The following is a 20923-nucleotide window of genomic DNA, read 5'->3' as shown; positions in this document are numbered from 1 at the left end:
GCTACTCGTGCATTCCGGGTTTCAGCCCGTGACGCAGGTTGACGCGGGGCATCCCCGTGGTGGAGCGGAAGGCATCCAGCAGCTGCCCAACTGCCCAGCTAGCCCAACTGCCGCGCCGTCTCCAGCAACTGCCCGCCATACCAGACCATCCCGCGCCGCTTCTCCCGCAACTCCTCCGCCAGGACACACGCGCTAATCAGCCCGCCCAGCATGCGGATGTTGGTCTCGAAGACGCTGACGACGATGTCGGCGTCCAACCGCACCGCCTAAATCACCAGGCGTACCGCGCGCTCAAACTCCTCCAGCTCCCCCAGGAGCGCCAACGAGTCCAGACTGTCCATGAGGGTCATGGAGAAATTCCCCAGCGCGTCGTCGACATCCCCCCGGCCCGAGCCGTGACTGCGGAAGCGCACCCGACAGCACAGTTCGTCGGCAGGGTAGGCGTGGGTTCAATAGGCGTGGTAGACGTGCAGGAACATGTCCTTGATTTAGTGGCGGAGGGCGGCTCTGTGACAGCGGGAAATGGCCGGGGAGGCGGCCGCCCCCCGGGAGGGGGGTAGAGGGGGGCAGGAGAAGGAGGCGAGGGAGAGCATAGTGTACTGCATGGTGCCTGCCGTGCACTGGTGCACACGACGGCACCAGCATAGTCTCGCACAAAGGGACCGACGGGAATCAGCGATTCCAACTGCTACCAGTATTCATCAGATTATGGAGCTAACACGTTTGAACAGGTGTGCGAACTGCGTAGAGTACGACGTGGCTGCAGATTCGGTCGGCTGTCTTCACTCCTGTCTGTCTGTGGGCCGTGTGCTAGTGCTGCCAAGTACTTATGCCATCAGCAAGATATGAAAAAATCCTTCATCCAGTATTGCAGTACAACAGCAATTAGCAGTATTGCAGTACTATTACAATTCTTCGAAGGATAGAATCAAGGCCCAAGGGGAAGACACGCTGGCGTATTGGTCCATGGGATGCTGGCTGGGTTGACTTGTCACGATTTCACTGAATACTTCGACATCACTGGCAAACTGGCAATAGACAGCAAATAAAATATGATCAGTTAGTGGGTTCTGTATATTACAGTACTTCGTATATTAGATAATTTACTTTTACAAATAGTACTTATTATGCAAATAACAAACTTATGAAGAAAATTAGAAAAATTATTAAGCTGCCTGGTTAAACTGGTTTGCCGTTTGCGAGCAGCTTGGAAAAAGGGAAAAAGTTGATCGTGTGACGTACGGGCCAGGTGCTTATGGCGGGCACCCGCCTTGGCGGGCGCAATAAGGCGGGTTTCAATCGTCAATATCAGTGGCGGGCACCGCTTAATTGCACATTGCACTGAGGCATCAAGTGCGCTGCACTTGCCTAATCGGTAGTGCACTTCTACTTTGCCACGAGCCTTTTTAATTTGAAAAGCTTTTGTGTATTCGCCTTTTTGTTTTTCGTGACTGAACTCGTTCTTTTAAAACTGTAAGTCAAAAAAACGAACGTTTTGTAGTCTTTCTGTTTGTTTTAACTGTCCTGCATGTAGGAAGCAGGTTCAATCACGTGACCACCTAAAAACAGAAAAGGATGTAAAGCTATATGATGTGGGTCGCTTTGACACCTTCAGAATTTCGAATGACTTTTTGTAAAGTTGAATAAAAAACCAACGTATCCTGACACCATTCTATATTTTCTCAAGCAGCCGTTATATATGGTTATCTACTTTAAAGCACCAAACAAACAAAAAAGACCTTTATATAAAAACTAACAGCAAAAATTGAGAATAGTAAGTTATGTAGATAAAAAAACGTACAGAATGATATTGTCAGTGTTAGCTACTTAGCTGGCATAATGTATTTAAATGCTTAAAAAACCGTTCACCGTATGCTCACAGAGTCTCGGCCATACCCTGGTGCCGGGAAATTAAGCAAATATCATTCAAATAATTATGATTTTGTATCGCTAATGACAAAATTTATATTCGATTAAGTCTTCTAGCCGTACTGTTAAAATCTACGAGACATTCAGGCTACCAGTCAGAGACCAGTAGCGAAAAACGCAATTCGGTCTACTAACTGCTTACATATATCGTATATGTAAACCGTTTTTGCTTTAGTCCCATACAATCTTGTTTGACACCATTATTTTCTTTATCAAAAACAAATTAAAAAAGGTTTCACCCTGTATCACATAAAAAGGTTGAGAAAAACGCAATTTACTGAACACTTCTATTTTTTTTACTGCAGTTTCCCCAGTTTTTTTTCAATTTTTTTCAATAATTAAGGCTACAGCCTAAGTGTTTTTTACCATCATTTACTTTATTACAGAACATTGTTTTACCTGTTTCGATCTTTGGATTCGAGCAAAATTGGAAAGGCTTATTTGGAATGCATTCTTTGTTAATAAGCTGCGGTTACCAGATTTAGGCTATGGCCTAAGTTGGTAGCCTGAATCAAAGACGTTTCCCGAAAAAATTCTTTGAATTTAGGTTGCAACCTATTTCGTTGCAGTATACAACAGACTTTTCGTTTGATGTCAAGAAATGCTGTTACCTTTTAACTTCCGCAAATAAACACTGAAATTGTAAGACCATTTCAGGACTGAAGTAAAATTGGTTTTCTTTTCAAAGTGCCTCTTTTTTGTTTCGCTTTGGTCGAAAATTGTTTTTCAAAACTGCTGCTTTGAGCGGTTTGTCTTTTTAAATATCAATAAAATCATCTTGTTGTTCTTAAGCGATGAATGCTCAGAAACACGTGCTTACAAAATGATATCATTTATTACTTTTTTCTTTTGCGTCTCATAGCATCTTATAAATGAAAGCCAGATAATTGGCTCTGTAATGCGCTAACGTTGGACAGTTATTTAACAAACCAAACTGATTATATATATGCATAATTTGGCTTGCTGTAAAGTATTAATAATTTGTTTAGTGCATAAATGCCACAAAATGGCATCGCTGTTAACTCAGACAGCTACAATTAAAAATTAAATTAACCTGGCGCTGCTCCAAACCGTAGGCGTAAATATCGGTGCGTGTTAGGTGAAGTTGCCATCTCTTTTTTTAACGCGGAATGTTCGTATAGTTATTAGTATTGAACTGCTTCAAAGTCCTAATTTTATAACTGTCATCGTCTCCACGCAAGCTTTTTGAAAACAAAATATATATTTAAATATTTTGCGTCTGTGCCTTTAATCTAGTATTTTTGTATAAAAGAAATTAATTCTTTTTAGTGATTTGAAAAATATCTACCAAGGTTAAGTGAATCCTAGAGCCAGAATAAGTCCGCAATCAGAGTAACGGGTCACTGGGACATTTATCCTGCATTACACATTTTTTGAATTATAGCTAAGCAGCTTAACAAGTCGATTTAGAAATATCTGGGTAAATCTTTTTTGTAAACAGTATTGTAACGGTTGGTTTTAAAAAGCGTGGAGTAGCGTTAGTAAGCTACTTGCTAACGCTAGTTATGACTCGCACTAGCAGCTTGGATGCGCAGCTAGCGGGAAAGTGCACTGTGCAAATGAATTTCTGCATTGCCCGCTACCGACGCCCGCCTGATGGTTTACACCCGCCTTATCGCACCCGCCTTGGCGGGTGCAATAAGGCGGGTTTCAATCAGTGGCGGGCACCGCCGAATTGCACATTGCACCGAGGCATCAATTGCACTGCACTTGCCTAAACAGTAGCGCACTTCTACTTTGCCAAGAGCCTTTTTTGTGCGCCTTTTTGTTTTCGTGGCTAAACTCGTTTTTTTAAAACTAAGTCAAAAAATGAACGTTTTGTAGTCTTTTAGTTTGTTTTGACTGTTTGACTGTCGTAGTCTTTTGTTGGTTTTGACTGTAAGCAGCAGGTTCAATCACGCAACAAACTGAAAACATAGAAGGATGTAAAGCTATATGACGTGGATCGCTTTGACACCTTCGAAAAATCGATTTTTTTAAAAGTTGAATACAAAAATCAATGTGTCCCCTGTTCTACACCATCCCTTATTTTTTCAAGCAGCCGCTTTTTGTTATCTACCTTAAAGCAACAAATAAACTTAAATAACTTTTGTAAAAAAATTAAAGGCAAGAATTAAGAATAGTAAGTTACATAGATCAGAAAAAATGACCAAATTTAAACATAACAGTGGGCCACACAAATTGGCCTCAAATCGTAAAAAACAAAATTGTCAGCGTTAGTAAATTAGCAGGCATAATGCATTTAAATGCTAAAGAAACCGTTGACCGTATTCTCACAGTCTCGTGCATACCCTGATGCCGGTAAACTGAGCAACTATCATTCTAATAAACATGATTTTTTCTCGCTAATGAAAAAAATGTAACACTCGATAAATCTTTCATCTTTACAGTTAAAATTTACGGGCAGTCTGGCTACTAGTCAGTGACCAGCAAACAGAAAACGCAATTTGGTCTACTAACAGTTTACATACATGTAAACCGTTTTTGCTTTAAGCGATAGTCTCATACAATCTGGTTTTACTCGCAAACGCACGCATAGTAGTTTTCAAAAACAAATTAAAAAGTTGTCAACCTGTATCGGATAGAAATTTTAGGCAAAACGCGATTTACTCAATTCTTCTATTTTTACCGCTGCAGTTTCCCAAATTTTTTTCAACATTTAAGGCTACAGCCTAAGTGTTTTTTACCTTCATTCACTTTGCCACAGACCATTTTTTTCACTTGTTTCGATCTTCGGGTTCGAGCAAAATTGGAAAGGCCTTTTTGGTATGCATTCCTTCTTAATAATCTGCGGTTACCAGATTTAGGCTGGGGCCTAAGTTGCTATCCTGAATAGAAAACTTTTCCCGAAACAATCTCTTGAATTTAGGTTGCAGCCTATTTTGTTGCAGTATACTACAGGCTTTCCGTTTGATGTCAAGAAATGTTGTTACGCTTTAGCTGCCACAAGTAAACATTGCAGTTATGAGACCATTTTAGGGCTGAAGCAAAATTATTTTTTTCAAAGTGCTTCTTTTTTGGCTTTGCTCTGGTCGAAAATTGTTGCAGAAAAAGCTGCTGTGATCGCTTCAATTTTTTGAAATATCAGTTAAATCTACTTGTTGTTTTAAAGGGATGAAAGCGTGCTTGAAAAAATGATACCATTTACCTTTTTTTTTAGTCTTATAGCAGCTTATAAAAAGAGCCATATAATTGGCTCTGTAATGCGCTAACGTTAGACAGTTTATTTTAAAACAAGACTGATTACATATGCATAATTTGGTTCGCTGTAAGATATTGATGTTTTTTTTGGTGCATAAATGCCACAAAATGGCATCGCTGTTAACTATGGACAGTTGCAATTGAAAATAAAATTAACCTGGCGTTGTTCTAAATAATCACCGTAAATATTGATGCGTGTCAGGTGAAGTTGCCCTCTCTTCTTGAATGCGTAATGTTAGTTTATTTAGTAATACTGAACTGCTTGTCCTAATTTTATTATAACTGTCGTCGCCTCTACGCAAGTCCTATATAGGCAAAATATATATTTAAATATTTGCGTCTGTGCATTCTACCTTTGTATTTTTGTATAAAAGAAAACAATTCTTTTTAGTGATTTGAAAAATACCTGGCCAGTTAAGTGAGCCCTGGAAGCCAGTAGAATAAGTCCGCTATCAAGGTAACGGGTCAATTGGACATTTATCCTAGCATTACGCATTTTTTAAATTATGACTCAAGCAGATCTTTCTACTGATTTGTTGGCTGCAGAGTCTTTTTTGTAAACAATGTTGTAATGGATTGTTTTAAAGGTATCATTAGTCATAAAGCGTGAAGTAGCGTAAGCACGTACTTATAGTGTATGACTCGCACTAGCAGCTTTAATGCGCAGCTAGTGGGAAAAATGCATTGTGCAAATGCATTTCTGCATTGCCCGCCACCGACGCCCGCCTGATGGTTGACACCCGCCTTGACACACTCGCCAAGGCGGGTGCCCGCCATAAGCACCTGGCCGTACTTACTTCCGCTTTGTCCATCGCATCATGACGTATATCCGTTGACGTGAGGTGCGAGTAATTATTTTAGCTGCCATCTGTTGGGTGGTGGCCGTTTCGTCTATCCTCTAGTTGCGGATCGTACATACTACACTACGTACCCTGGCGCGTATGGGGGGATCCATAAATTACGTACGCAGCGAACCAGGGAGGTACGCAGCGAACCAGGGAGGGAAGGGTCCAAAAAATGTGACAAGCTGACTGCAGAGTGAAAGATGCGGATTATACATATAATCCGCATCTGAGTGAACCAGGGAGGAGGGGTCAAGCAAACGTAACGGACCGCTACGAAGGGAGAAGGAGGGGTGAAAAAACCGAGGTTTTCTGCGTACGTAATTTATGGATGCCCCCTTGTACTGCGTAGCACGTATTATTGAATATTTACTACGTAGTAGACGTACTACGAGTGCAACATACTTACGTAAGTATATTGCACTCAACGTATATACGTAGATTTTTTTCAACTAAGTAATATTAATTTTGTCTTCAAGAATTTTCTCACTTCTGACTACTGTAAGCTTGCAACTTTGTACCCCGCGACTGAAGAAAAGCAGCTGAGATTTGAGTGAATGTCCGTGTGAGGAGCCGTTGAATAGATTGCTGCGCTATGTCGTAGGAAAAACCACAGACATTCTTAACGTACTTTGTTCGCGATATACTGCTATTTGCCAAATGCCAAAAGATTCATGGATTACATTTTTATCTTTGGCAGTGTTGGCTTGGAGATTTTGTGGAAGGGTTAACGAGGGACTGTTCTTGTGTTGACTGTTGTAAAAGCAGAGTTCTTTGAATTTAGGCTATTTAGCGTCCAATTCATGCAACGTCGTCTTGCTGTTAACCCGCTGCCGACCCGTCGGTGGCTGACATAGTGGTACTGTCTCGGCAATCCCATGAGTCGCTTTGTAGTAGTAAACGAATGGCTTTTCCTTTATGATCTCGCTGATTATCTGTCGCCACGGTACATCTTCCTAGCGCGGTAATGTTGAAATTTGAGTAATACTTCTACAAGTAGTCTGTGGCCTTGCAGGTATGTGGGCGGCGCTTGTGCGACTGCTTGACGTCGTTTAGCGAAGCGGGCCTGACAATTACTCCGTAATTAGCGACGTTATATCATACCAGCTTCGCATCGGCAACCTGCATACAGTATGGATGCCGAATCCAAGTATCAAGTGGGCCTCGAACCATGGCCGTACCGCCGATTCGGCCGCAGTGTCAGCAGCGGCAACACCGTGATGGTGAAGCTAAGCGGTGCTTGGTACCTGGGCTTCATCGAGGACATTGCCGACGACCAGCAGCAAATCTTCGTCAACTTCCACTGTAATTTTTTACCGGCCGCCTGGCTGCCCGCCCGCCAGGTCTTCCCCCATGCCCTGCTCACGGAGACGTGCGGCGACTTCTTCACGGTACTGGCGGCGTTGCGCGCCGACCCTACCGCGCCGCTGATATTCCAGCGCGCCGACGTTGTGGCCGTTTGCCTCAGCGGCCAGTTGATGTGCTGTGTGCAGAGTCAGACAGGAGCCGCTGCACCGCGCCAGCTGGTGCATCCGCTGCAGATTGCCGCCGAGCGGCCGCCTCGTCGGACGGTGTTACAACCGCCGGCTTCGCCATACCAAGGCGTCTACGCCGCCTACACGACCGAGACGATGGACGTGGCGCACATCAACAGTATCGATGAGAACCGGCTGCAGTTCGAGATGAAGCGCGCTCTGTACGCCGCGCAGTGCCGGGCCGTCAGCGCCCCGATGCGGCGGGCGATCGGGGATGAATTACGGTATTACATGGGTTTGGGCCAGAATTCCGTCAAGTTCGTCATTTGGCAGCGGCAGGAGGAAGCTTGCAATTGGAGTGTGGAGATGCTGTCGGAATGCGTCCGCCGTTGCTTGCAGAATGGCGTATTGGCTAACGATAATGCCGTATCATGGTATGGCTGTCCCAGGTAGAGATGGCAACGGCTGGCTTAACGGCTTATCGGCTGGCTGCGGCTGGCTAAAATAGCGAGCCGGTTCGAAAGTGTCGGCTCACCTATCTAAGCCGGCTCAAACGGCTCGGTTTTGAACGCGAGCCGGCTAAGCCGGCTCGGAGCCGGCTTAGACGATAGTTTTTTAGCGCAGAAAAACGCAAGTATTTTTTCACTAAAAAGCAAAGTTTTCAGCTGTTTTTGGTCAAAAAAACTGTTTTTCGTCAGTTTTTAATGGAAAAAGAGATCTCTGAAACGAAAATTCAGCGCTTTTTTATAAGACTATTGAGTCTTCAAGTCTCAAAATCGGCTTTGAACGGGCCAAAAAAGATAAAATTGTACTTTCTTACACATTTTTCCCCCTAATGTGCAAGCCGTTAGCCGACATCGGCTTACGGCTGGCTCGTGGCTGGCTGAGGCCCTGAGCCGGCTCAATCGGCTCGGCTTGCATCGGCTGCGGCTACAATTTTTGGTCGAGCCGGCTCAGCCGAAGCCGGCTTAGCCGCGGCTTAAACGGCTTCGGCTGAGCCGTTGCCATCTCTAGTCCCAGGGGTGATGCCATTTCCCATGACGACGTCGGCAGCGGTTTAGCTGGTCTGCCGCTGGAAATCATAGAGAATATGCTGGAGTTGGTGGATGTTGTCACTCGCACCAGATTGCAACGGTAAGAAATTAATAGGCTTGCATGTGTAGCGCATTGTATGCGTAAAGCGTACACGGTGCAAAGCTGCAACTAACCACACGTGACGTGATAAACGCTTACTGTACATTAACTGCAGGGTCAGTCCAGCGTGGACCGAGCTGACTGCTCGCAGCCTCTCGCTACGCCGGCATTTCATCATGGATTTCGGCCTGCGTGTGCGCAGTGCCAACAAGTCGGACGAAATGCACCGTCTCGGCCTACTGTTATACTACGGGCTGAGCCCCGACGTGCGGACGCTGGTGCTGAGCCGATGGCGGCCCGCCGACTATTCACTGGGAAGCAATGGTTACAGCTACGGTGATGCTGATTTAACCGTCATGCGGCAGGTAATCAGGATGCGGCAACTGCCAGCCGGCCTGCAGCGCATCATCTATCACCGCTGCGTCGTCACCTACGACCTGCCGGCTACGTGGTCCTCGTCTAGCCCGGCCACTGCCGACCACCCGACCTTCTTCCCGCTCAACCACTTGTCACCGTTGATGGATGTGTGTAGCGGCAGCGGTCAGGTAATTATGGTTGACTACGTCCAGAAGGACGCCGTCCGCCACTGGGACTGGCTGCGGCCCCTCCGGAACCCCGACGGGGGCCCCTACAAGCAGCGCAACACCAGCACAGCCCCGCCGCTATGCGTCGCCCTGCCGTTTCTGCGGCTGGACTGCAGTCAGGATGCCGTCAGCCTCCTGACCAGCGTGCGGACGGCCATGGAGGCCGCACTCCCGGAGCCGCCAGCGGCGATGCGGCGGATGGCCTCGGACATGTACGAGTACTGGCGAACCCGCGACACCTACTGGCGCTTCCTCCGCCATCTCCTCACAGCGTGAGTATTGACTCGCATACGTACATCACCGCATCCTGTATGTATGGCTGCGGGACTCCTAACGGGCCGTAACGGCATCCGGGATTTAATGAGAGCCCCGGCCGCCGTACAACACAACCGCCGACATTAAATGTTAACTGCTCATAGCGTGGTGATAGTGCGTCTGGCTTCAGGATTATATGCCCTGGATTCGATTCCTTGTTTGGGTAACTTGTATCTCATATCTATATAACCAAACCAGAATGAATGAACAATTGTTCAGTAGCCTGGTTACACAATAGAATATGAAGTATCTCCGGCAATGCAGTGTGGCTAGTGAATACTACAGTACGATAATAATAATAATACTTAAGCTTTGTTTTGCAGCACGGAACCGGGCGGTTCAGTATGGCAGCACGTTGACTTCCCCAACACTCCGCTGCCGCAGCTGACCCGTTTAACCGTCTGCGCTCTGGACTCCTTGTGGTGCCCGTGCAGCTGTGCAGCCGATGTTGCTGTAGACCCATAGCGGTGATCTGCATCTGGCCAAGACAATGGCCATCCGCTTAGATAGCGGATATAAGGCGTTTGTTCTCAATTTCGAGTCCAAATAATCAGTTTCGCGAGCTAACCATAAGCAGTTGGTCACACAGAATGTTACAGATACTGAGCAGTTAACGTAATGAGGTGAAAAAAATTGACTGCTTGTTATAAATACGCTAATAAATTCTCAGTGAAAATAATTCCAAGTTCCAACTATGCTGGATGTTTAGCTAGTTATTATCGTTTGACAGAAAATCCCGTTTCCTTGAACGTAGAGTACGTACCTTCGCTTCGGTCGATTATACAACAAACAATAATAAAAAGTTTATCAATACTGGATGTCAGTACCGGACGGCTATCGTATCACATCCACTTAACCCGAGCGGAGAAGCCGTATTCGCAGCCAAATTCCGGAGAGGCCCGGCGCCCAACCGCGTCACCGGCGCGCCACCAGCTACGTAGTCACCTGCCGGTAAAGGTCGACGAGGCCATCGATCGGTTCGTCCGCCTTATAATTTCAGTGCGTGTGTATATTGACTTTAATTACGTCGTTCGTGACAGATTATCTGCCCGTACCGGAAGAAGAAACTAGCGCAGGAACACGCCCTGGCCAATATCCAGACCTTCGTCGACGATCTGGAGCGCTGCATCCAGCACATCCACAAGGGTTGGGTTTTCCCTGGAATTTCTCCATCGACGTCGATAATCTCAATGTTTTTTTCGTTGTTCAGCGCCATCTTCCTCCGGAAGTCCCGGCAAACCCGTCCCTCCGTCGGCATTAACCACCGTCAGCCTGCCGCGGCCGGTCATCCGCCGCGAGACCGCGGGCGACGTGGCGTGGGAGCGGAAGAACAAGACAGTGACCTTTAACGACCCCACCGCGCCGGGCGAACTCCGGCTTATGGCCAGCCGCACCTACAGCGTCCTGGAGCTAATGGCCTGGAGCAACTTGACCTGTTTGAGTCAGCGCCGCTTCCACAAGAACGTCATGAAAACCCCCACCAATGGCAACCATTGGGGGTGCGCAGTGCGCGGCTGTTTCTCGTTTTCACTATGAAAACATATAAAAAAAGGAAATTAATCAGGAAGAAAAAAATAGAAAAATAATATTTAATAAATAATGAACAATTAAATATAATTAGGAATAAATTCAGCGAAAATCGTTGTTACAGGGATGCGCCCGCGGGACTAGTTCGGGCCATCTCTCATGTCCTGGATCTGACTCGGGAGCGGGCCAAATTGAAAGTGCGGCGCAATGGGCGTGTGTTGCAAGAGGTTAGGGATATTGTGATGAGCCAAAATTTTAGAACTTTTTCCAAAATTTCTTATTTCAGTTTTATCAATTAAATTTAAAATAAATTAAATTAAATTTTAATTTAATTATTAAATTTTAAATTCGTCAAGTTAAATTTCAGTTTTGCCAGATAATTTGAACGTCCTACATTTTTAATTTGTGGTGTATGTATTTATCGTTAATTCAGTTTATGCCAGTTTTTTCATTTGAATTTGATCAGAATCTAATCGTAATTTGCGTTTTGTAAATATTAATTTGAATTTTTTTTATGTTTGGTTTTCAATTTTCCCATTTTAATTCGCACAGTCAGTGTGAATTTAAATTGTAATCTGCATTTGTGTGAATGTGTCAGGCGGAGAAGCTGGCGGTAGAGAAGCAGCTGCACAAAGCTATCCGCAAAGACTTGATACTGGCGTTGTACGCGCTGAGGCAGCACGGACTGGCGCACGTTAGTTTCCGGTGAATTTGTTTTATAAATCGCCGGTAATCGTCATTTGGCGTTATCTCCAGGTCAGCAACGAGACCAGCCTGGTGCCGCGCCTGGTCTGCGTCTCCCGCCGTCCCGAGCCCACGGAATTGCATGCCTGGGATTTCATCCTCAAGAATTTTCAGTGTAAGGTCAGTTTCGCCGGTCGATTGAATTCAATCAACGGAAAATGCGACGGTAGTTTTGTTGACGCAGAAGGGCGAGAATTTCAGCCGGTCACCGATGCGGCGCCTGGCTGACAGCTTCCAGCTGTCCAGCGTGGGCAGCCCACATATCAGCCAGCCGGAAGCGTTCCGGGCCAGCATCGCCGACATCCTGCACGTCCACGGGAATCTGCAGCGCACTCCGCTGATGCGCATGAACACTTGCGTCAAGTATGTTTCTTTCTGTTTAATTCGGATTTATTTATTCACGTAAATTTGCCCGTATTTAGTAAGTTAACTCACATGTATAAATAAAAATATTTTGCAATCCAGTGAGGGTTTTGTTTGGAGTTGGATGCCTTTACAGAGGGTTATTCAGCCAAGTGTGGTCACTTTTTGGAAAATTTCTGCTTAGCCGCTGCAGGCTCATTTTACTTTTTTAAAAATTTTATCAAATAGCCACAACATTCAATCACATTTTGAATTCAACCGAGCCAAGATTTCGTTATCCTGTAGCCCAGGAAAAAATTCAGTTTATCCCCACCATGTTGGCAACAGTTGACCAGTTCAGCTATAGGAAATGGATTCCCTTTACTCAAAATTAATTTAAAATTTGGGTTTTCGCCATAATCGACTGGAAACCTGTCATGGGTTTCGAACAAACCTTTTCAGAAGGAATTACCAGTTTTTTCGATCAGGAAGCTACATCCTTGTTTTCTCAGCAGTGCTCCCGGGAGCACATCTCTGGTTCTGGATGACTTCTTCCTCTCTGCCAGGCTTAATCCGTGGAGCGTCTTTTTCGACCAATGAACATTGTAAATTGTGAAGGAAGACCTGCGTTACAACTTTAGTTTGTGGAGGAACGAAAAGGATAGCCATAGCTCCGTGAGTAACAATTCGCACATTGAGCATGGCTCTTGCGAGTGTCTTCCTGTTTTCGCGTTTTTTCCAGCCGTCCTACCGCAAGAACGCGCAAGAATATGGAATCGTTTTTGCTATAAAAAATATTCGGATCGTCGTTTTTCACAATTAAAACCATCCAGATTTGAAAAGCAGACGATCCTTTTAAGGCCAGATCATCGAAAGCCAAATTTTGCCTGGTCAAAGGTTTAGAGTCGGAGTCTTTAGGTCAGTAGCCAATATTGCGGGCTGTTTAAACCCGATTGTCACAAAAACTTGCAAAAAGCATCAAAACTAATTTGCCATAATAAAACAATTATTAGAATCTGACTCTGCGCAACGGCTGAATTATAGGAATTTTTTAATGCGCTGACCACACTTGGCTGAATAACCCTCTGTATTTACTGCAGTTTTTGTGTTTTGGAATTCAGTTAGTTATTGAAACAGTTTAAAATATTTTTCCTGTTCAAATAATTTTTTTATTACAAGTCTCTGCTCTACTACGGTACTAGCTGCTGTGTAATATTTTGACCAATTTATTTACCTTAACTGTATAATGTAAACTAATTTTTGCCGGCATCGTTTGGGTAAAACCGTTAAAAAACTGGTGTTTAATCTGCGCAGAATTGGAACAGCCTTGCCAGACGGTGGACAATTTCCGCCCCTTGGACTTCCACTGGCTTCTCGACTTGGCCGTCCGCCCCTTCCCCGCGCTGGCCAGGGCAGGCTAGCCGCACTGTTTCGCGCTGTCGGATCTTTTCGCCCTGGACCATGTTTCCCTCGTGTCTTCCGATCAGAATGTGATTTTTATACCGAGTATTAAACTGTCAAGCGCCAGTTTTTCTGCGACTGATCCGTGCCGGGCTGTCAGTTCAGAGGCCGATGATTTTGTCTAGCAAGTAGTTTATTTTATTTATTAGTAAATTATTATATTTATAGATTATAGAAGTTTATTAGAAATCTCTTGATTACTGCGGGCGCCGTTTTTGTGCCCTGTTGGGCCGGTGTGATGGTGATACTGATTATTGCCTGGGGAGCTTTTTTTGGTGCCGATCAGGGATCTTTTAGTGATAACATTTAGTACCGTTTGACATTGTCTGTTTTTCCGTGAGATTACGACAATTTTGGCAGTCGGTCTCGACGGCTGGAAAGGTGCGCGTGCCATTTACTAATGACCTCGCGTATCCTGCGTGTAGGCAGTAGCGCACTGCGTGTAACCGGCTTGGAACGTCCCGAGCCCTCGTGCTGCCGACTGTGCATGGCAAGGTTGGGTTGGCCGACGATTCTCGTCCTCGGTTACGTCCGCGGCCAGCCGCTTGTTGACTTCGTTGTGCAGGCGCCTCACACAGAGGACGGCGTTGCGCGGAGACACGATTCCGTCTGGGATGACAAGGCCTCGCGGATGAAATCATCCCGGCACTCGCTGCAGGAAACGGAATGCCGCGCTTCGCTGAACCGAATAAGCCGCTCACGTGGCATTCATTCCCTGTCCGGTCCGAAAATTATCTAGCGCCTTGACCTCGGTCTTCTTCCAGTTCTTCTCTAATATCGCAGCGTCAGCGCAAAACCGATATGCCCTATAGTGCACGGATTGCAGCGGGTGCGTTTTCGTAATGCGGACAGCATATTCTCAAGTATTGTAGGATTGTAGGTACCGGTGTACCAGGCATTCGTGCTACGGTTCAAGTTACAATGCACAACTTGTTAGTTGTTTACTAGGAAGTTTCCCATTCATAATAATTTACTAATACCATTACGCTCAGTTACGAACGGGGCAAACAAAATTAATAATACATCGAAATTTTTACTCCTGTTGTCAATTATTCTGGGTCACAAATCACACAACGAAAAAGCACTCGCGATCGTGGGTAATACGAACTCTTGTAGCGCATTTGTGAATGAGTTTCAAGCAGAATCGGAATCGCACAGTGTTGTACTCAAGTTAAACACAGGTTATCACAAATTTACTCATCGACATTATCGGGATTTCATTGCCCCTGACTTGCAAGTTACCTTCTGAAGATGAGTGGTTTTGCTAAACTGTTTTTCGCGGTGGTCTTGATTGTCATTATTGCTGTATATAAGACTTCGGCTGACAGTAAGAGTACGGTAAGTAAAATAAAAACTTTTATTGTGCATTTTGGTGCTTTGAAGCCTCCTCGTGACTCGTACAGATATAAGTACGTACTGTACCGAAGAATTTCGGCAAAAGCGTTCCAGAGTAAATGTAGTCCCCATGGTGTGATGCAAAAATGATTCCATGCTTGCTAACAACTTTATGCTGCTATGAAAAAATATACAGTAATTAATTCGCACCACCGAAAGCAAAAAAAATCGCTAGTTGGCAGTTCTATTCCTGCTACGCTACGCTTCGGTGCATTCATTGTCTCAGTACTGCGCTTTTCGTTTTTTTAGTTAGAATTGAATTTAGTGCTAATTAGTGCTTTGAATTATTCTGTTGATGGAGGGGTAAAATGTTTCTCCTTTTGGTTGAATAGCTCATTACCCGAATAACAAACTTCCAGGCATACGTTGTGTTTCAGGCTGGCGATCAGGGTCAACATCCGGAAAATTGCCCCTACTGTCGTCAGAAGCGTACTATAGTGGAGAGTGAGTTCCAGTGCTGGACGAAAGACGTGAATCATGCCGATCGGAAAACAGCCAAGGAATGTGGTGATATCCATAATTTCAAAGGAAAAGACAGCGAGAAGGATGCCGAGTGTACTAGACAGTATCCCGACTGCTGCAAAAAGGGAGACAACAACAGATGCCATTTTGTTCCAATTACGAAAATCAGTCGGCCTCCGCACTCGCACTGAAAGTGCCGCTGAGCTGATACGATCATAACTTTGTATCGAAAATTTGTGATCGTTGCACTGACGTGTAGCATCCAGGCAATGCATATGCGGGTTTGCATTTTTAAGCGCCAAGCTGCCGCATTTTGGTACAGCATGCCACATTCCTCAAATTTGCTGAGATATGTATGGTATAAAACCATATCTGCACATGCACAGATGCGAGTTCATAAAATGCCTTCGTTGTTGTTGTAATTTTTTGACGGGCCTCGTTACGTTATTGTATATTACAAGATTATACTAATTCGCTGCAGCCTCGTATACGCTTGGGCATAAGTAACATGACGGTCACATTTTTTTCGTTCTTTGATCTCGCGCGTTAAACAAAGCGAATATTGCGATGGAGTCAGAGCCAGTGTTTGAGAATGTAGCAGACCAGGATGAAACACTGTGGCTTAATGCCAGTACGTACGAAATTCCATCATTCGCATTAGTGTCTGCTGCAGTCTTCAATGCCGGAATGCGGTTTTTGCGGAATCTGATGTACAAAACACCAGAGAAATGACCAATTAGGCTGTTCCAAATCAGCAGCTAGCTCCGGTTTCGTTGCACAACCGCTACAATAGCCTCGAAAATTATCGGCTTTAGAGAAAGCAACGGATTCAGTAACGATGAGTGAATTTTTAGTTTGCATTTCTGCATCGAATGCCTCATCACTCCTTCTAATTTTCAATTTTCACTGAAGACGGTATCCAGTTTATACTTATTTAGTGTCGTTAGCATTTCTGTGGAGAAGTTGCAATCATGTGGATTAAAAGTTGTTTTATGGCTCTGTTGGTTGTCAACATCGTTATCCAGCAAGTTGCCGGCAACAACGAGGTACAGTAGACTTGCTATCGTATATCGTTTTCTTCAGCTGATCTCGGTGTACAGTAATTGTTATTTGGGACTGCTGAAAATTGTTGTGCAGTTTAATTTGCCTTGCGGTATGTTTGTTCGATATTATCGATAACAACAATTTCTTTACCAGGAACTTGCTCATTCACTGTTTACATCGTAAAACTTCGTTAAATTGAAACTAGTGCCGAACTGCCGATATATATCTGTACACAAGGGGACTGCATTCTTTAATTAGTATTGTAGATATTTTTATTTTCAACCAAATTTTTACAAGCGCTCGTTAATCGTTAGCTACAGTGAGTACATTTCTAGAAATGGCTGGTTTTATGAAAGTTTTGCTCGCTGTGGTGTTAGTTGTAAATGTGGTTCTCCATCAAGCGTCTTGTAACAATGAGGTACATAAATGCTAGGGTAAGCGTAGAAATTACTCGAATAGTTTTTCCAATGATTTACTTTATTTAACCCTAAGAATTCGAAGTCTGATATAACTGAATTATTACGTTAACTGGGTTTCTCGCAAATGTGTACTTAGTCTGGGCCAAATAAATCCCGCACAAAGTAAACGGTATTTCAGTTTGCCATTTTGTTTCAGGCTGGTAATGAAGACCATTTATCCCGAGAGAAACGTAAGGTCGAACCGGATACCTGGTTTAACTGCTGGACGAAAGATTTGAATCATGACCGGAAGAACGCCGTGAAGTGTGGCCAGGTGCACCATTACAAGGGGAAATTCAGCGCGCAGGATGACGAGTGTACTAAGCAGCATCGTGACTGCTGCACCAAGAATGGGAATAAAGGATGCCACTGGAGTTTCAGTTAGAGAAGAAAGTGCGGCCGTGTTCATGTAATGGATTGGTAAATAACTGGTTATTTGCTACGAGGTCTGATTTTTTTGGCATTTACGGTATAATGTTGTTACTGTTCTGGTAATGTTTATTTTTGTATACAGTAACTGAATGTACGGGCGGATGCGCCGGGCCCGGCAGTATTGCGCTCGCGTTGGTACTTGAAAATCATGAAATGTATTCCGTCTTGTAATTCAGTAAAAATCCAGAATCTTGCGGAAACTGATACTTTCGTTTAGAACTTTAGGAGAGAAAGAAACCAATATTACACAGGCTTTGCCGTATTTTATGCGCGGTAAATGCTCGCACTTGTAAGTTGTAAAGTACACATATGATAGATACATAATGCAATATTACAGAAGTGGAAACTGCAACGCCATGTTAAAATTATTTTCATGATAAAAGAAGACAAGCCGAAACGCTGTGTAATCCTCATAAGAGTCTGTTAGACATTATTGCAAATAATTTGAGCTTTTACACTGTTGGTACCCGTACTCATACAGAAAGGCCACGCATTCATGGGCCCGGTCAGTGATCATCGTCGATTTCAACGCTAGCGCTAATGTCCGTCACTTTGTTGTGGCGTCGCCATCCCAGTCTGGAGAAACTGTTGCGAATGACCGCTCGAAAACTCTTCAGACTAAGGATAAAGAGTATTGGATCCAAGACTGCCTGCAGAGCGAATAGAACCATAGTAGCGTTGCGTAGTCCGGGCTGGTCGTTGATGGCCATGAAGCTGTTGACAGTCCACAGGGTTTGGTCCGGTGTCCAGAAGATGAAGACGCTGATCGTTAGGAGCGTCAACACCAGGAACGGGCGGGAGGCTTTCCCCTGTGTGGGCGGTTTTGACTAGGGAAGCAAAGACGATACAACAAAATATGTCGAACTGAATAGTCAGGAAAGTTTTAAATGGAGCAAAGAAAAGCGAAGCGACTAAATCATCGGACATCCAAATCGTTGTATCACAGCATCGCACACTTGTACAAGCAATGTACAGTAAAATACGATAAAAACAGGTACCAAAATATATATACAACGTATATATATTTGTGTATATAAATATATGTATATTGGTATATGTATATATACCAAAATATAGATACAACGTATGTACGTATTGTACATACTTATACTACCGCGAAAAGCTTCAGCAGTATTCAAAGGTTACTCACTTTACTGCCACCTTAAAGTTATCAATGACAATTAAACTTAATCAAGAATGGAACTGGAGCAGTTATAAATAACAGTTTTACTTTTACGGAATTTATCACAGTCCTCACAAGTCACATACGGTAACATGCAACGGCGAATGTTGCACTGGATAACACTGCGTATAATTGTCGTTTGCTCGATAAGTTACGAGTGTATATTATTAGGTCGGCTAACATGGATCAATAATATCGCATTAAATTAACCTTGAATTCGCGATGTGGTTCCGGAGTTCAGTGATGTGCGAGGCGACTTCCGCGTGCGGTTTTTGGAGTTTGAAGTGTGCCGGCATGGCCGGAGGTGCGCAATTGCAGCTGAGGATCTTACCTGTGGGTACAGGTCGCTCACTGCCGGCACCCTCCGCCGGTGCCCGGTTTCTTCGCCCCCCTTTATTGAACTTGATACAGCAGACATACATGACCGTAACGGTGAAGAGAATAACAAATCGTGCCAGAAGGGCGGGCGGGTGGTAATCGAAAACCGAAAGGAGTAAGGAATGATTTTAGCGTAAATGAGCGACAGGAATGAACACACACTATGAGCAAAGCAATGGATAGCACACGGCCCGGTGCCGGTGCCCGTGAGTACAGGGAATTGCGAATTCAGCGGTAATTTAATTTCTGCTAATCCTTAACTGACATTTTAATACACACATGTGACATCGTTAACGAAATGCACTTTGAATATGAAGCTTAATGTTCATAATTAATGCAGTTATGTAGGTGCGTGAGAACTTTATACGGACTCATCATCATGTACACGGATTTGTGATTGCCTTACACCCTACATGCACAGATGCACTTACCGTCACAATAACCAACTGACTCGTATTTCGGTTAACCATTTCCGTGGCACCCGCCCTGCTGACCACATCCACAATCTTCAGTGCGCCCTTCTTCCTCTTAAACTGTTTACACAGCAGAAACGGATACGCTCCAACAACAAACACCACCGGCAAATCTTGAGTGATGATCGCCGCGACAATTGAGTACACTCGGTACACATCCCCGTTTAAAAAACACCCCTTCTCCGCCACATTGCCTTTATACCACACCGCATCGATAATCACTAACGGCAGCACAAATAGGTGAAGATACAACAGCATCAATATACACAACAACACCGCCATTCTTTTGGAATGTCGGTTACGGTACGACACCGGGAAGGCGATGGCCCAGATACGGTTGAGCGTGATGAGGACGTGCATGTGCATGGTGACCGGACAGAAGATCCAGCATTGGTAGATGTAGAAAACGCATGCGGAGGTGGACAGTGCCCAGTGGGGATACAGTTGCCGGACGACTTCCAACGGGTATTGGCACGTGGCGTAGATGAGATTGGCGATTAAGAGAAAGATGATGTAGATGGTGAAGGAGGTGCGAAGATCTTTGCGGAACATGAAGACGATCAGCATACCCAGGTTGAGGATCACCTGGACGATACCGAATGACAAGCGCCCAACAGCGGCGAAATTCCATACGGCATTCAATGATTGATTTGGAAAGGTGACGGTTGTGTTGTCCATTTTTACTAAATCACTTTAAGAATCGATTAAAATACAGCAGATGTAGTAAGAATTTAGGGAGTGTTTTAAATGACAGGAACAAACTCGCCAGTTATCAGCAGAGGAAGCCGGTTTTCTGTGCAAAGTAGGATGGACGTGTAAAATTATTGATGCCGTCATCCGGATGACTTTTTAAGAAGGCATCGTAGTAAAAGTTGTACACCAACTACCAAGAACTGCACATCTGGAACAGTTTTTTCATCCTGGTTATCACATCGCCAATAACTGCCAGTTTATAATTCATCTACGCTGGATTCTCATTGATAATTCCGTGTGAACCCAGTGTCCCGCATACACTAACGTTTTTGTCGCAATCGCAACACACGAGGATCCATTATATCAAGTTATGCACAAGAGGCCACTTAATACCACAGCAATAAATGAAAACCGGCACGTTAATGGACCGCTAATCCACCGTGGCGTCAAACACAAAACACACCTGCCACATTATCCACGATCAAGCCGAATGAATTGCGAGAAGTCGTGCTGAATGAATGTAGCACATCCTTTTGTATTATGGAGTGCGGTAGAATCCATTTAATTTCTTCGATGAATACCGCATAATCACCATCGACAATGACCCTTCTCACACTGTCAGGAACGATATTGTAAAGTTTTCACATGTTTGGATGACACTGGACATTTCGATACTCATTACGCAGCGATGCATTCAAAAAGCCATAGAAACTGGTGCGTCATTTATTTTTATTTAGCAAGCTGCCCAGTGTTCTTATGTACGCAGTTTGTTGATCACCGTAATATGAGCTGACATTTGCGTAGTCGCTGCAGATTTCTACTGAATATTT

At 44.5% G+C, this 20923-nt stretch overlaps 3 protein-coding genes and 1 long non-coding RNA gene across 10 annotated transcripts; 3 read left to right on the top strand and 1 right to left on the bottom strand.

Annotated features, from left to right (window-relative positions):
* The first annotated feature begins 6387 nt into the window (after window positions 1-6387).
* On the top strand, window positions 6388-10884 carry LOC129594492 (uncharacterized). 7 transcript variants are annotated; one of them, XM_055491196.1, is made up of 8 exons: window positions 6388-6939; window positions 7009-7902; window positions 8522-8602; window positions 8718-9458; window positions 9632-9664; window positions 9825-10478; window positions 10542-10647; window positions 10712-10884. In XM_055491196.1, the coding sequence occupies exons 2-6, from the start codon at window positions 7127-7129 to the stop codon at window positions 9964-9966; spliced, it is 1773 nt and encodes a 590-aa protein (XP_055347171.1). In that variant the 5' UTR covers window positions 6388-6939; window positions 7009-7126; the 3' UTR covers window positions 9967-10478; window positions 10542-10647; window positions 10712-10884. The 7 variants fall into 7 exon arrangements, with proteins under 7 accessions (XP_055347171.1, XP_055347168.1, XP_055347167.1 ...); XM_055491193.1 differs by having other exon boundaries at window positions 8489-8602; XM_055491192.1 differs by having other exon boundaries at window positions 8483-8602.
* Window positions 10885-11227: 343 nt separating this feature from the next.
* LOC129594495 (uncharacterized) lies at window positions 11228-13895 on the top strand. Its single transcript, XM_055491199.1, has 4 exons — window positions 11228-11255; window positions 11785-11887; window positions 11957-12135; window positions 13429-13895. Exons 1-4 carry the CDS (start codon window positions 11236-11238, stop codon window positions 13625-13627), a joined length of 501 nt encoding a protein of 166 aa, XP_055347174.1. The 5' UTR covers window positions 11228-11235; the 3' UTR covers window positions 13628-13895.
* A 2769-nt stretch (window positions 13896-16664) lies between these two features.
* LOC129594496 (uncharacterized) lies at window positions 16665-17560 on the top strand. Its single transcript, XR_008691202.1, has 2 exons — window positions 16665-16894; window positions 17092-17560. It is a non-coding gene; the product is annotated as an uncharacterized LOC129594496 (long non-coding RNA).
* A 312-nt stretch (window positions 17561-17872) lies between these two features.
* Window positions 17873-20556, bottom strand: LOC129594464 (G-protein coupled receptor 84-like). Its single transcript, XM_055491163.1, has 2 exons — window positions 19359-20556; window positions 17873-18193 (listed from the first exon to the last, which is right to left on the bottom strand). Exons 1-2 carry the CDS (start codon window positions 20076-20078, stop codon window positions 17873-17875), a joined length of 1041 nt encoding a protein of 346 aa, XP_055347138.1. The 5' UTR covers window positions 20079-20556.
* Window positions 20557-20923: the final 367 nt, after the last annotated feature.

This window comes from Paramacrobiotus metropolitanus, unplaced genomic scaffold, assembly GCF_019649055.1.
Source record: "Paramacrobiotus metropolitanus isolate TYO unplaced genomic scaffold, Prichtersi_v1.0 Parri_scaffold0000068, whole genome shotgun sequence".
Classification (NCBI taxonomy): Eukaryota; Metazoa; Tardigrada; class Eutardigrada; order Parachela; family Macrobiotidae; genus Paramacrobiotus; species Paramacrobiotus metropolitanus.
This window is presented reverse-complemented; position numbering and strand designations above follow the sequence as displayed.

Coding starts and splice junctions, on each gene's coding strand:
- LOC129594492 (XM_055491190.1), top strand. CDS start 7,127: ATGGATGCCGAATCCAAGTATCAAGTGGGCCTCGAACCATGGCCGTAC. Junction 8,603..8,717: donor ACTCGCACCAGATTGCAACG/GTAAGAAATTAA, acceptor CATTAACTGCAG/GGTCAGTCCAGCGTGGACCG. Junction 9,665..9,824: donor GGATTCGATTCCTTGTTTGG/GTAACTTGTATC, acceptor TTTGTTTTGCAG/CACGGAACCGGGCGGTTCAG.
- LOC129594495 (XM_055491199.1), top strand. CDS start 11,236: ATGGGCGTGTGTTGCAAGAG. Junction 11,256..11,784: donor ATGGGCGTGTGTTGCAAGAG/GTTAGGGATATT, acceptor CGTTATCTCCAG/GTCAGCAACGAGACCAGCCT. Junction 11,888..11,956: donor CATCCTCAAGAATTTTCAGT/GTAAGGTCAGTT, acceptor TTGTTGACGCAG/AAGGGCGAGAATTTCAGCCG.
- LOC129594464 (XM_055491163.1), bottom strand. CDS start 20,078: ATGGACAACACAACCGTCACCTTTCCAAATCAATCATTGAATGCCGTA. Junction 18,194..19,358: donor GTCAGTTGGTTATTGTGACG/GTAAGTGCATCT, acceptor TTGCTTCCCTAG/TCAAAACCGCCCACACAGGG.